This window comes from Telopea speciosissima, chromosome 11 (assembly GCF_018873765.1).
Source record: "Telopea speciosissima isolate NSW1024214 ecotype Mountain lineage chromosome 11, Tspe_v1, whole genome shotgun sequence".
Classification (NCBI taxonomy): Eukaryota; Viridiplantae; Streptophyta; class Magnoliopsida; order Proteales; family Proteaceae; genus Telopea; species Telopea speciosissima.
This window is the reverse complement of record NC_057926.1, coordinates 37,294,920-37,308,164: the sequence shown is the minus strand read 5'-3', so window position 1 is coordinate 37,308,164 and position 13,245 is coordinate 37,294,920. Positions and strand designations below refer to the sequence as shown.

General features: G+C 38.2%; 1 protein-coding gene across 3 annotated transcripts; it reads left to right on the top strand.

Moving 5' to 3' along the window:
- The first annotated feature begins 8,133 nt into the window (after positions 1–8,133).
- LOC122646787 (protein HAIKU1-like) lies at positions 8,134–9,384 on the top strand. Of its 3 annotated transcripts, none has more exons than XM_043840391.1 (2): positions 8,134–8,817; positions 8,875–9,384. In XM_043840391.1, the coding sequence occupies exons 1-2, from the start codon at positions 8,263–8,265 to the stop codon at positions 9,307–9,309; spliced, it is 990 nt and encodes a 329-aa protein (XP_043696326.1). In that variant the 5' UTR covers positions 8,134–8,262; the 3' UTR covers positions 9,310–9,384. The 3 variants fall into 3 exon arrangements, with proteins under 3 accessions (XP_043696326.1, XP_043696325.1, XP_043696327.1); XM_043840390.1 differs by having other exon boundaries at positions 8,135–8,780; positions 8,832–9,384; XM_043840392.1 differs by having other exon boundaries at positions 8,135–8,827; positions 8,900–9,384.
- Positions 9,385–13,245: the final 3,861 nt, after the last annotated feature.

The window sequence follows — 13,245 nt, the reverse complement described above, 5'->3', positions numbered from 1 at the left end:
TGAGGATTAAAACAACAACCTTGTAGTCAAACTCACATACCTAATATAAGTAATATATTACCTATTTTCAACAGATTCATTTTTTTTTTTCCTAATACTTTTTAAGTTTCACAAGAAAATATTCTGTGACATCGACACATATTAACCTAAAGAGCCAACTCATATAAATCTGCCATTGCCCACACGGACTGGTCATTTCACATCGTAGGAAATGGCTTCATCAACAAGAGCCCACATGATTGAGAGAGAGAGAAAGAGAGAGAGAGTATCAATGCGGACGCAAATGGTGAGAGATGAAGGTGATTATGGGCTATATAGCTGTTGGGCTAAAGGGCAGAAGCTGTCGACATTAGAGGCCATGGAGCTGCAGTCGTACTGGGCATTTCCGATATATAATATTAACATTAATTAATTAATAGAGAGAGAGAGAGGAGAGGACAGTCTTTGGTCCTCCTGATCAGTTTGATATGAGTTGCAGTTAGTGCTGATTGTGTTGGAACCCACCAAAATCTATATGAAGCTTGCCTGTGTATGTGAATGTGATGATCAGTAATTGACTTCTTGTTTGTTTGTAAGTTCCTTGATTGACTAGACCTTCAAAAGACAATTCAAAATGTTGAAGTCTCTTCCACTCTGTACTCTCCATTGGGAGTTGGGAGTTATTTTTTCTCTTTTACATCCGTTTGTTCAAGTCATTTGCCTTCATGTCTGGAGAAGTCCTCCACCGAATGTTTTACTCTTTTGGATTGAACCCCCAATGTGATATCAAAGTTCAAGTACTTTGTTATCACCCTTATATTTAACTATTTGTAGAGTCAAATATATTGAAGTTATATGCGAAGAGTGTTGAGATGTTGAGAATTATAGAGTTATAATCCCACATTGATCACTTCGTTTAGATTCTTGATATTTGATATACTTGAAGATCTCTCGATCTCCACCTAATACTTTTAAAGTTTTGGGTTTGACCCGGCCCTTTGACATTCTCTATTCTCTATGCTATACTAGCAACCCTCTGGTGGTTGCGGTGGCAATAGCAGCCAATGATGATTTGGTGCACACTGGAGTCTTGAGTCTAGAGCTGCATTTCGTATGCGTTCTTGATCAATCATGCATTCTAAGAAATTAAACCAAACGCAACCGGACCCAATCTCTATGTAATGTATATTTGTTATTTCATCTTTTCAACCTCAACATTTTGTGGGTTCCGAGCACCCAACCTCTAAATCGTGGTTAAAGAGAACAAACTATATATACATCTATACTTTGAGAGTACGTATTAATTTGAAATTGTATAGTGGACTTTTTGAAATTAAGACTACATTTGATATGATTTTTTTAAATGAATTATTGATCAAGAATACATTCTAAGAATGCATACCAAACACAACATAGGTCTCTGGACACACTGAAACATGTTATATTATAGAGAAGCATCCAAGTACGATGAGGGCAGTGTTGCTTACTCAATGCCTACCATGTTTCTCTATGGGAAGATCCACTTAACTCAACTGATCAAAAATGGTTACTCACAACTCACCCCACCATGCATTCTCTCATTATAAAGTCATGTCTTGGGACACTGGAGTTGAGAATATATCAGATTTGCTGAAAGAGTTGGTCCCTCCATCTCCTAAAAAGGACAAACAACAGGTGCACTAAAGTGAATATCATTGATCATTTCCCTCCCCATAGTATTTACCCATTTGGATTTTATGCTCAGTCAGAGATAGAGATCAAAGCCCCCAAGCACGCTCCTCTCTTTTCTCTTCCATTTTGTTGGATTGAGTTTCCTTCCCATCAAGCTGTGCTTTCAAGCATTTTAATTATAGACTTACAGTGATGGATTGTAAGGATTGGTAGGGGCTCTCTTGTCTCTTAGTATCATGACTTCAAGGATTAATGAAAACAATAGTAACTTACCATATTGGAAGGATTAGCTCAATAGCGATTTGCTATTGCCTTAATGTAGATTTTTTATTGTGGATGATTTGTGTGTTAGAGACGGCGGACCTTGGTGCAACAGTAAGGTTGTTCCATTGTGATCAAGTGGTCATGGATTTGAGTGTGGAAACAGTATGCCCACTTGATAACTTTACAGGTGTTTATGTTCTGGTTATATGCTGAGAAACAACAAAACAGTTTTGTCATTTTCTGTACTGAAAAACCATTTTTGACCCGCTTGGTAAACCTGTTCTTGGAAACAAGCAAAACCTTTTTTTTTTTTTTTTTCTAAATTAACAAAATGATATATTTGGCACACTTTTCCAATTTTACAAAAGAGCATAGTGAACAAATGTAGGAGTTTTTATCGGGCACACTTTTCCAATTTTCAGTCAAGAAACATGTTCTGTCAAAAGTCTTCCAAGGAGCATAAATTTTGATTTATGTTTTAAAAAACAGTCACAAAAAATACTTCATTATCAAGTGATTTTTAGGTGTTTTTCCGTTTCTCAGAACAAAAAAACACCAGAAACTGTTTCTCGTAGGGTTATCAAGCGGGCTCAGTCTCTCTGTGAAAGCAGGGGTAAGGCTGCATACATTATGATCCTCCCTAGATCCTACAATGGCGGGAGCCTCGTGCACTGAGTACGCCGTTTATAATTTATGTGTGCTAGAGGGTAGATCTCGGCACAACAGTAAGGGTAACTCCATTGCGATCTAGTGATCGCGGATTTGGGTAGGAAAACAATCTCTCCACGAAAAGGGGTAAGGCTACATACATTATGACCCTTCCCAGGCCTCTTAGTGCGCGGGCCTTGTGCACTGGATACGCTCTTTTTTTATGATTTGTGTGTGCTACCATCCCACCACGTTGAGTCTTTGTGGCATCTCTTTCTCTCCACATTGGTAAGGTTGTTCTATTGCAATTTTGTGCTCACATGCTTGAAACAGAAAACAGACTCTCCACAAAGCAGGGGTGAGATTGCGCACATATGCCCTTTCACATACCTTGCAATAGCAAGGCCTTGTGCACTAGTACATCTCTTCTTATAGTGATTTATTTGGATTAAACAAAGAATCGATTGAGGTTTCTGATAAATTCCAACCTAATTTAGTTGATTTGTATTGGAATCAATATCAAAGCTCAATCTCCATAAAAAATTTGAGATCGTAACAGGTAGAGTGCTAATTTCTAAAACTATGCCTACAATTCTAAATATGCTTACATACAAGCAATTTTAAGCTCTTAGGAGACCCGTTCAACTTAAAAGGTGATTTTCCCCAAAATTTCTATGATTTTATACTCATCATCGGTCACTGGCAATAATTTTCTAATTTTCCAAAATCCAAAATCCAGAATCAGAGGAATAATCATCGTGTCACTTGTAGTTGGCTAATGCAACCAATTTTCATTAACACAAAAGGAAGCCACTAGTACTATTGCTTTCATCTTGTACCATGGGTTTAAGTAAAAGAACTCTTTTTTTTCCTTTTTGTGAGAAATATTTTGAATTATTATCTCCATATACATGAATACATATAAATTCTTTTGGGTCTTATTGCGGAAGCAACTAGTATTGTTGCAAAGGTTTTGAAATCTATGCGCATCAATTGAAGGAAGCCTGTATGGAAGTAAAACTACTAAAATAAAATTTATAATCAAGCTCAAGAGTAATAAAAAAAATTTATATAATCTACTATCAATAAAATACTTCTCATTTTTACACTTGAAATATAACATGTGTTCCTTGTATGTACCAAACGTAATATAATTAAAATAATATTTTTATGATTTAAAGGAAAAAATAAGGTTAAAGGTCCATGTTAAATATGCACTTACCAAATTAGTTATCTCCAATATCTTAGACTTTGCATTTGAAAGTTTATTACCATAATTCTTTCTCATAGCCTACCAACATACATGTAGATTAACAAGGAAAGCAGAAAAAAGATGTATAGCGAATGTTTTGGGCAATGTAGTTATAACCATGTATCATGCCTACAATGCATGGTGAGTTTGTGTCAGTTGCTTAGGATCCAGATCCTCTACTGCCGAGTTGCCCGGTAGGACCATGCTGCCCAGACACGAGGCTGCGTGCAATTATTGCCTTACCCCCACTCCGGCAAGGCATTTGGGCAGGAGTAAGGCGGACATTGCACGCAGCACCGTGTCAAGGCAGTACAGTCTTGCCGGGCAACTCGGCAGTAGAGGATCCAAATTCCAGTTGCTCATAACTAAGGTATGCCTTTTAATAGCTCCATCTTATGATGGCTATATAAATTTCTTTTTAATGTAATTTATTTTCTATTGGAAATGCAAACTTTACTTTAAATAGGCGACCTAAAAAGCTTATCAACGTGGCTCATCAATGTTTAGCCATGTGGTGAGATGGTGTGACAGTTCTAGCTTTTGGATAAATAGGGTGACCTAAAAAGCTTATCAACATCAAAAGGGATCCTCCGGTGAGGGAGCCTACATAGAGGAACAAAATAAGCATAAGAGAGCCGGTTTTCTCCGATGGGGTACTCTCCGATGCTTAAGTCAGGTCTCTTTAATAGTAGATAAAAATAACAGTAGTCAAGGTAACTCTGTTATGGTTTGTACCTAAGTATATATAATGTATGATTTTAGGTAGAGTTGATAGTGGAGAGTCATACTGAAAGTCTTCTATTCATGGTAGAATATTCCCTGGTGGAATCCTTTCGGGAGAGTGATCCCTAGTTAGTAGGAATCCTGAGCGCTCTTTATCGGGAGGTAATTTCCTTATAGGAATGTGGTGATAACTGACAGTGGCATATTAGGAGTGCGATTGATCAATCCTCACGTGGGGGGATAATGCCCTCGTGTAATTGAACTCTAGGTTCTGGGTTGGTTGGTGTGTGACCCGATGGACCCTTATCTATTAGACCATTCATAATGATGATGATGTGGCGCGATACTATTGGGTGGTTATACTTAGGTTATCAGATAGCTATAAGAGTATAATGGTAATTCACTCATATTTACATAATGGGAGGGGAGTGTTTGAATGACACTCACATAAGTGTATGTAGGACATGGCATTTTTTTTTAAATTGTTTGTCTTATTTTCAAAAGTTCTATTATATAAGGATAAATAATAATTTTAAAAAATATTTAAAAAATAACATATCATTATCAAAATGCATCATTAATTTACTAAACAAATCAAAAGATATTATTGTTATGCATCTTTTTCGAGTATACATATGAAATGACATTATTAATCTTCGTTAAAAATTTTTTTATGTACTATACTAAAAGACAAAAAAATAAAATTATAAATTATTTGATAATTTTTGATGTATCGATAAGAAAATCAATTATATAGTCACCCTAAATTATTTTTGGGTAAAGTACACGTACCCCCTATAATGCACCCAATATTCCTCGTACCCCCTAAGCGGTTCAATATTCCACGTATCATCCCCGTTTTACCCCCCTAATTCCAGATAAGTCCAAACCGTTAAGTTTAGCCGTTAAGTGCTAAAAACTTGACCATTTTACCCTTTTTTCTATGTTTATAAAATTGAAAAGACCTAATTACCCTGACCTATTTGTTCATAATATGAAAAGACCTTTTTGCCCTAACCTAATTTGATAAGACCCTTTTACCTCCACTATTTGTTCTTAAGAACCTAACCCAACCTAATTACTAAAATACCCTGCTAAGGCATAATTACCAAAATACCCTCATCTTCCCCAAAATCTATTTTCCATTTCTGAAAATTTCTCTCAAAATCCAACACAGACTGGTTTTTGTTCTCTAATTCCCACCTCCTCCTTCCTTATTTTTTTTTCTCTGAGAGAGCAAACTAGGGTTTCCCAAAACCCTAAATGCTGTTCGATATATATTTTATTCCTATTCTGATCGTGTTCTTCTATCTGGGGATTCATTCTACTTTGAAGAAGATTATTCAGTCCCTCTGCTCCGTTTCTATCTGGAGACACAATCGCTAACCAGTTTCAGAAATGGCAAATCTTTTGGGGAAATACGTTTGAAGTAAGTACCCACAACATTTCAGAAACTGCTAACGTTTCAAGCCCCAACTGAAATACAAGTTATCCCCTCTGTTCATATTTCAAACACTACACCGGGTTGCTTTGTTTTTCTCTTTTTGATTTGCTTTGGATCAAGATTCAAGACTAGCTCCTTTAATTGATTGGCTTTATTCTATTTATTACAAAATAACCAGCTTCACCGACCTCCAAGCAGGCACCATCATTATCAGAATTAATTCAGAACGCTTTAGTGAAGTCATTCTCAATCATCGACGCCATGGCCCTCCTCTCTACCTCCAATTTCTTCTTCTTCTTCTCCTTAATATTCTTCTTCATTCCCTACTCCTCATACTATGCAGTCTCTCTACCAACAGCACTTCTCATTCCCATCACGAAAGACCTCTCCACCCTCCAATACACAACCACAATCAAGCAGAGAACGCCTCTGAAACCCACAACGCTAGTCCTGGACTTGGGTGCTGCATTCAACTGGGTCAACTGCCAGAAGAACTATCAATCCTCTACTTACAAACCCATTTTCTGCAATTCCTCCCTCTGCGCTTCCCTCAAATCCTTGGCTTGCTCCAACTGCTACGAACCCCCTCGTCCAGGCTGCGCCAACGACTCCTGCGCACTCTTCCCGGAGAACTCTGTGACTCGGGATTCCACCATAGGCGACGCCCTCATCGACGCCATCGCCTTGCCCACCACCGATGGATACAACCCGGGTCGACTTTATTTTTGGGAAAAGGTTTCCTTGCAGAATTGGGGAAGATGAGGGTATTTTGGTAATTATGTCTTAACAAGGGTATTTTAGTAATTAGATTGAGTTAGGTTCTTAAGAACAAATAGTGGGGGTAAAAGGGTCTTATCAAATTAGATTAGGACAAAAAAATCTTTTCATCTTATGAACAAATAGATCAGGGCAATTAGGTCTTTTCAAGTTTATAAATATAAAAAAAAAGGTAAAATGGTCAAATTTTTAACATTTAACGATTAAACTTAACGAATTGGACTTATCTGGCATTTGGGGATGTAAAATAAGAATGATATAAGGAATATTGAGCCATTTAAGGGGTATGAAGAATATTAGGTGCATTATAAGGGTACGTGTACTTTACCTATTATTTTTCAACCGTTTGACTAATCATAGGTGACGTGACAATTCTCAAGATCAATGGTAGACGTGTTGAACAAAGCATTCTGGTCTACTGCTACTTGTACTCATTTCTATAAATAGAATAAACCAAACTCATTTCCAAATGTTTGAATCCAAAATAATACATTTTCCATCAAACCAGACCAGAAATGGTCACTACGCTGTAAGCTCAATTATTTAGTGGATACTGTATAATATGTTAAAATGTCAAAGTTTCTTAGATCGTACATCCTGGCCGTTCGATTAGAATCTTGGCAGCTGAATTGATGGATGGAAATCCACGCCAGCGTGTAACAGACAAAATGGTATCGGCTCACCAACAATCAGTCGCGGCTCGCGGGGATGATTCATGAGAAATGAGCTGATACTGGACCCCACCGTAGAACCTTCTCCTAAATCATTCAGATTCCAATCCAATGGTGGATAGTGAGAATGTTCCACTGGAAGACCAACATAAACCTGTTCAGCGGTTCAGATATTTTTTTAGTCGATCGTGTCATTTAAAATTCTATTTAAAAAGGCTGGTGAAGACTGGAGCTCACGAAAACCCACTTGGCTGGTTTTTTTTACAGCTTGAAACCTTACACGTTATTCGCGGTTGATCTCAATCTAGGGTTTTTCAAATTTCAATTTTTTTCACGAGTCCATGGATCAGAGCTTGAGGGACGACTCTTTTAATCAGTAATACAGTCGCTGAAAGTCAAAGTTAACTTTCTGAGCTTTCTTGGCTTTTCTTCTTGGTTTGGAGAGTGTGAACGCAGGAAAAGAAAAAAAAGATTCTAGGGTTTTTAGTTTCTGTCGATTTTGGATCTACTCGACTAAATTTGACGGAAACAACGGAGCTTTGAAAGATTAGCGTTGCTTTTGGTCAATTTTAGTGATCTACTCAAGAAACTCAGTTTTTTGGGTTTTCTATTGTAGAATAATGTTTTGAGCTTCCAATTCGTTAAGATTGTCGGAACCAAGAAAAGGGTACGCTTTCTGCCTTGAATTTGCTTTAGCGTTTTTGTTGGTTCGTGGTGTGAGAATCTTTTGGTGTTTTGAGGTTTGGGGATTGAATCGGAGTTGGGAATGATTTAGGGATTCGAAAATATTATTTTTTTTTCTTTCTGGGGGAGAAAGTTCAGGGGTTATTGAGATGGAGAATTCGAATTTATCGAGGAATAGGCATGGGGAGCATCTGGGTGTCAACAAAATGGGGAAGAACATCAAGAAGAGTCCTTTGCATCAACCTAATTTCGCAAACGCAAAGCCACAGCCACAACCTCAAGTTTACAACATAAGCAAGAACGATTTCCGGAGCATCGTTCAACAGTTGACTGGCTCTCCTTCACAAGACCCTTCACCACGACTGCCGAATCCGTCTAAACCTCCAAGTATGAGGTTGCAGAAGATCCGTCCTCCTCCGTTGACGCCAATCTACCGACCCCCGATTCCTCCTGCACCTGCTCCTTTTAACAACAGTTTTGTTAGACCTGGTCAGATTGGTCAACCATCGGTGTCTCCAATGCCGACACTGGCCCCTGGTGACCAAGTTTGGGCCGCAAACACAGCTGAGTCCCCAATCTCGGCTTACATGAGATACCTTCAGAATTCTATCATCGACTCAAGTCCAAGGCAAACACAACAACTTCAGCCTCAACTTCAAGCTCATCCGGCACATGCCCAATTACAAGCACAAGCACAAGCACATCAATTTCAATTTCAAGCTCAAGCCCAAGCTCAAGCTCAAGCTCAAGCTCAAGCTCAAGCTCACGCTCAAGCTCATGCTCAAGCTCAAGCTCAAGCTCAACCTCGGTTACAGGGTCAAGTGCCAATTCAGCCATCATCCTCGGGTTTACTTCCGACACCGCCGACTTACCCATATCCGGGAGCTCCTGCTTTCCCTTCTCCACGAGGGAATGCCGCTGCACTTTTGCCTTCTCCTACTTCTCAGTTCCTCTTGCCGTCTCCAAGCTTTTTTTCGAATCTGTTGTCTCCTAGGTCTCCTCGGTCTCCTTATCCTTTGATTTCGCCTACTTTTCAGTACCCTCCACCTCTGACTCCTAATTTTGCATACACTCCCACTTCGCAGTCAGGGATTTTGGGTCCTGGGCCACAACCTCCGCTCTCTCCTGGCATTTTTTTCCCATCCTCCCCTTCTGGGTTTTTCCCCTTCCCAAGTCCTAGATGGAGAGATCAATAAAATCCCTGACAGGCACTTGTTCATCATTTATTCCGAAGTGCCATGGTTGACAGTGTCGGGAGGATTTTTATTTGCCTCTTCAAGGAGCTCTTGTCTGGGAAATGTAACGTATGCCAGTGTAAGGAGTCTGAAGAAATTTTAATCCCTTTCTTGTTTTCCTTTTTTGTTCTTTTTATCCCCATGCTAAACCCTGTTCTCAATTTGGAGCTGTAACAACTGCATTTTGTGCTGTTAACCTGGACAACTGTTAATTTAGGTTAACTGACTGTAATAGATTGAACCCTACTGGATAGTGCAGCGTCAGGAAAGGAGTTAGGACCACAGATGTCAAAATTACTCTGTATGTTACCTTGCTGATGTATTCTTGTAATTCTGTGAATGAAATATTTTTAGTTTGGAATTTTTCAATCTTTTTTCTTATCAGCTGCAATTAGTTGTTTAGCTTTTGATAATATGCTCTTTGTATGATGCTTCTGCATATTGAAGGACAAATTGTCGGTTATGCCAATTTACTTTCAGGAATTTGAGGAAAAAGAAATACATCCAGGAAGCATCTTCTGTTTAATGTACTGAGGTGTTGATTAATTTTTATTGGTGATATTGTCATGTTGGTGGTTATGCCAATTTACTTTCAGGAATTCCAGGAAAAAAAAAATCCAGGAAGCATCTTCTGTATAATGTACTGTGGTGTTGATTAATTTTTATTGGTGATATTGTCATGATGGTCCTGGCGCAATAATATTGGATGGTGTAGCTTGAAATCATATCAGAGAAAGCTGTTACAAACATGCATTCATATATCCGTCAAATTCAGAGGTATTTCCTCTTGATCCTGTGGTCAGAATTTTGCCTCCATCTGGAACACATTGGACATTTACTTGTTTCTATATTTGTGTGTCATGTTAATGATTTAACTACTGGGCACCACACTAAGAAACCATATAATTGGATTGTCTCATGTTATTTTCACTAAACATTATCTGAAACTCTGATCTGTTGTTGATTGAGTATAAAAACAAGTCCAAAGGAGATAGTCGTCACTTATATGGTTGTAAAGGAAAGTTGGGCATGGAGGAAGTGTAAATTAAGAATGTTAAACCACAGAATAATCTAGCATTTCCCATGTTAATATGTCATCCACCAATATTATGGATCTTATTAAACTTGTAAAGTATTGCTGGGGCCCATGCTTTTCATGCAATATATTCTTGGAACGCTATAGGAAACTATTTGAATGACTGCTCCATATTTTTTCTCTTGTTTGCTTGTAGTATGGAGTGTCTTGAGGATTCTACTTTGCTTCTACACCATGTTAACCTGATTCATGTGTCATTTCTTCATGAAAAATCATCATTTTCTAGATGTGTGTAATTTTAATGAAACACTGATTCATATTCCTTATTTTACATATTGCTTTCTATCATTTTTTTTTTTGGGAGGGGGGGGGGGGTGGGGGGAGGAGGTGGTGGTGGCCTTCCATTGGAATTAGTTATGCATGTAATGTGGAGAGTGTGCATGGCTTTAAAGAGTGTCGGTTAGCAAATGGAATCATATGAAAACAACTTGAATAAATCCACAGTGAAAAAACAAAGAGCAAGGTTTATGAAAAGGTTGAATAGGCCTTGTTGTATAGTGATGGTTCAGTTTAAGATGTTTGAGAATTCAATATTATAGCACATCTTACAGAAGATGCTCCCGACTGTTGATGGTGTTCTATTCCTTTGCTGGTATACTGAAGGGCCAAATTTTGACTCAGATTGAACTCATTGTATTGGTGCAACAGTTCTTGATTCTATACAGTTAAGAAATTTTCAGAATGAAATTGCCAGAAAGCAGCTCTGACAACATAGTTTGTTGTCTATAATGAGCTTAGAAATGTACATACCTAGCACTTCCTGACATTTTAGTGCTATGTTTTGATCGTAGGGTGTTTATGAGTAATGCACTAATGCTATGATGGCAGATATGCTTCACAAGGAACCAACGAAGTTAACATTCCAAATAAATTGGGACATTTCTTTTGAAGTTATATTGGATGGTGAATGAATGGGAAGATAAGTTGAAATCCTTGGCATGCATCTGGTGAAGATTAGAACCTTGGTTCTGAGGATAGTTATTCTTAATAATCATAAAAATTATGCAGTGTTAAGTCTTTAGATCTGGATGTGTACATTGAACCCATAAGCTTTGGTTTTAGTACCCATAGCATGGTTGACACTGCCTGGGGAACCTTCATGGGGAGTGGGTACCTTGCAAATGTTCTATGGGGTAGCAGGGTTGAGTGACTAAAGGGAGTCAACTACTAGCCGCATGGTTAGGGTTTTTTACAAAGACATTGAGGCATGAGTTATTTGTACTAAGGGGATAAGATGGAAGAATTTAGATCTGAGGCAATCCCCTGTTTAGGTAATCTTTTGTGCGATATATGCGATTCAAAATCAGGAATATTGTGTAAATATGTGCCTGTAGTTTTGGTGATTATGATCTGAGATTGTTGTCTAGAGAAGGGACAAGATCTTTATTCTTGTTTTTTCCCCCTTTTGATAACTAGGAACACATCTTTATCCTAGCTTTTGGGATGGCATGACCTCCTTTTGCCGAAGTTCTACAGTGGATTTTGTTGATTTTTCAGTTAACTCCCTCGGGTTTACCAAAAGACGTTGTCACGAGTGCCTGGTAAATCCATGCACTCTACAAGCCTACTTTTTTTTTTTTTTTCAAAATTTTGCTGTTATTGACATCCGGTGTCCATGTAGAAAACAGTCATTTATGCTTAATTTGATACACAAGCCGATAAATTTCTTGCATCAGATTCCATGTTGCATACTGGGATCTGCATCTTTCCTGTTGCTTGCTTAGATAATGTATGTCAACTGATATAAATGTGTTTATAATTTTTTTAATGGGATTTTCTTATTGACCACTTAAGATGTCAAATTATTTGTAACCTTTTTCGCCCTCTTGGTATAATGCATATTTTCTTTCAGCGAGGGTAAAATCCTATCATTTCACACTTGTACTCGAAAAATGTGCAACTCCTTACTCAGCAGCTATGGTAACTGGTCACTCGTCCCTGTCCTTAAATTGACATAGACCATCTCCCCTTCCCTCCGTACCTGTCAACTAAAAAGCTAGTAAGCAGCCTATTGATTTGTTATGGTCCCTCCTGTGAACTCCGACCAGTGTGGCTCTCTTCACTCTGCCGCTGCTTGACTTGACTAAGCCCCGCTTGCGCATGTCTTCCGTCATAGATCCATATAGGGACGTGTTTCCTACCATGCGGATTACCCCTGAGACTTATGGTGATCTATCTATACAGCTTTCATACACGGTTATGTATGAAACATGATCAACATTTCAGCCGTTGGATAGGCGCACGAGAATCGAGTGTTCCTATCCAATGATTGAAGTGTTGTCCGTGTTCATACATAGTCATGTATGCAATCTTGCATTTTGCTGGTATTGATTATGTTTGACATTTAATGTCTATGTTAGACACTGGTTAATGCAATTTACGCGTAGGGTTAAATAGGGGTTATTTTTATCAATTTTCATTTTTTACTAACATTATTTCTTTGTTAGATACTTAGGAGTGAGAGTCCAAAATAAATTTGAACTCTATTTTCAGTTTTAGAGTTTGTTTAGGAGTTTTTGCTTCTTTATTTATAAGATTGTAATCAACTATGAGTTTGGAATCAAGAAGATGATTTTGCTGTTACAATATGACTTGTTGGAGCCAAGGTTGGTTCATTTAGTCTTCTCCTCCCTCCCTGTTCAGTTTTCTCCTTCTGGTTCATCCTCGCAGGTCAGATCGTTTTCTCTAATCTCCTTCTATTTCAGTTCATTTAGATATATTCAGTTGTACACTTTTCCAGCGGTACCAACAGCCCCTTCATATTAGGTATGATCTCCCTCATGCTCTCTCTTTCCCTAAGG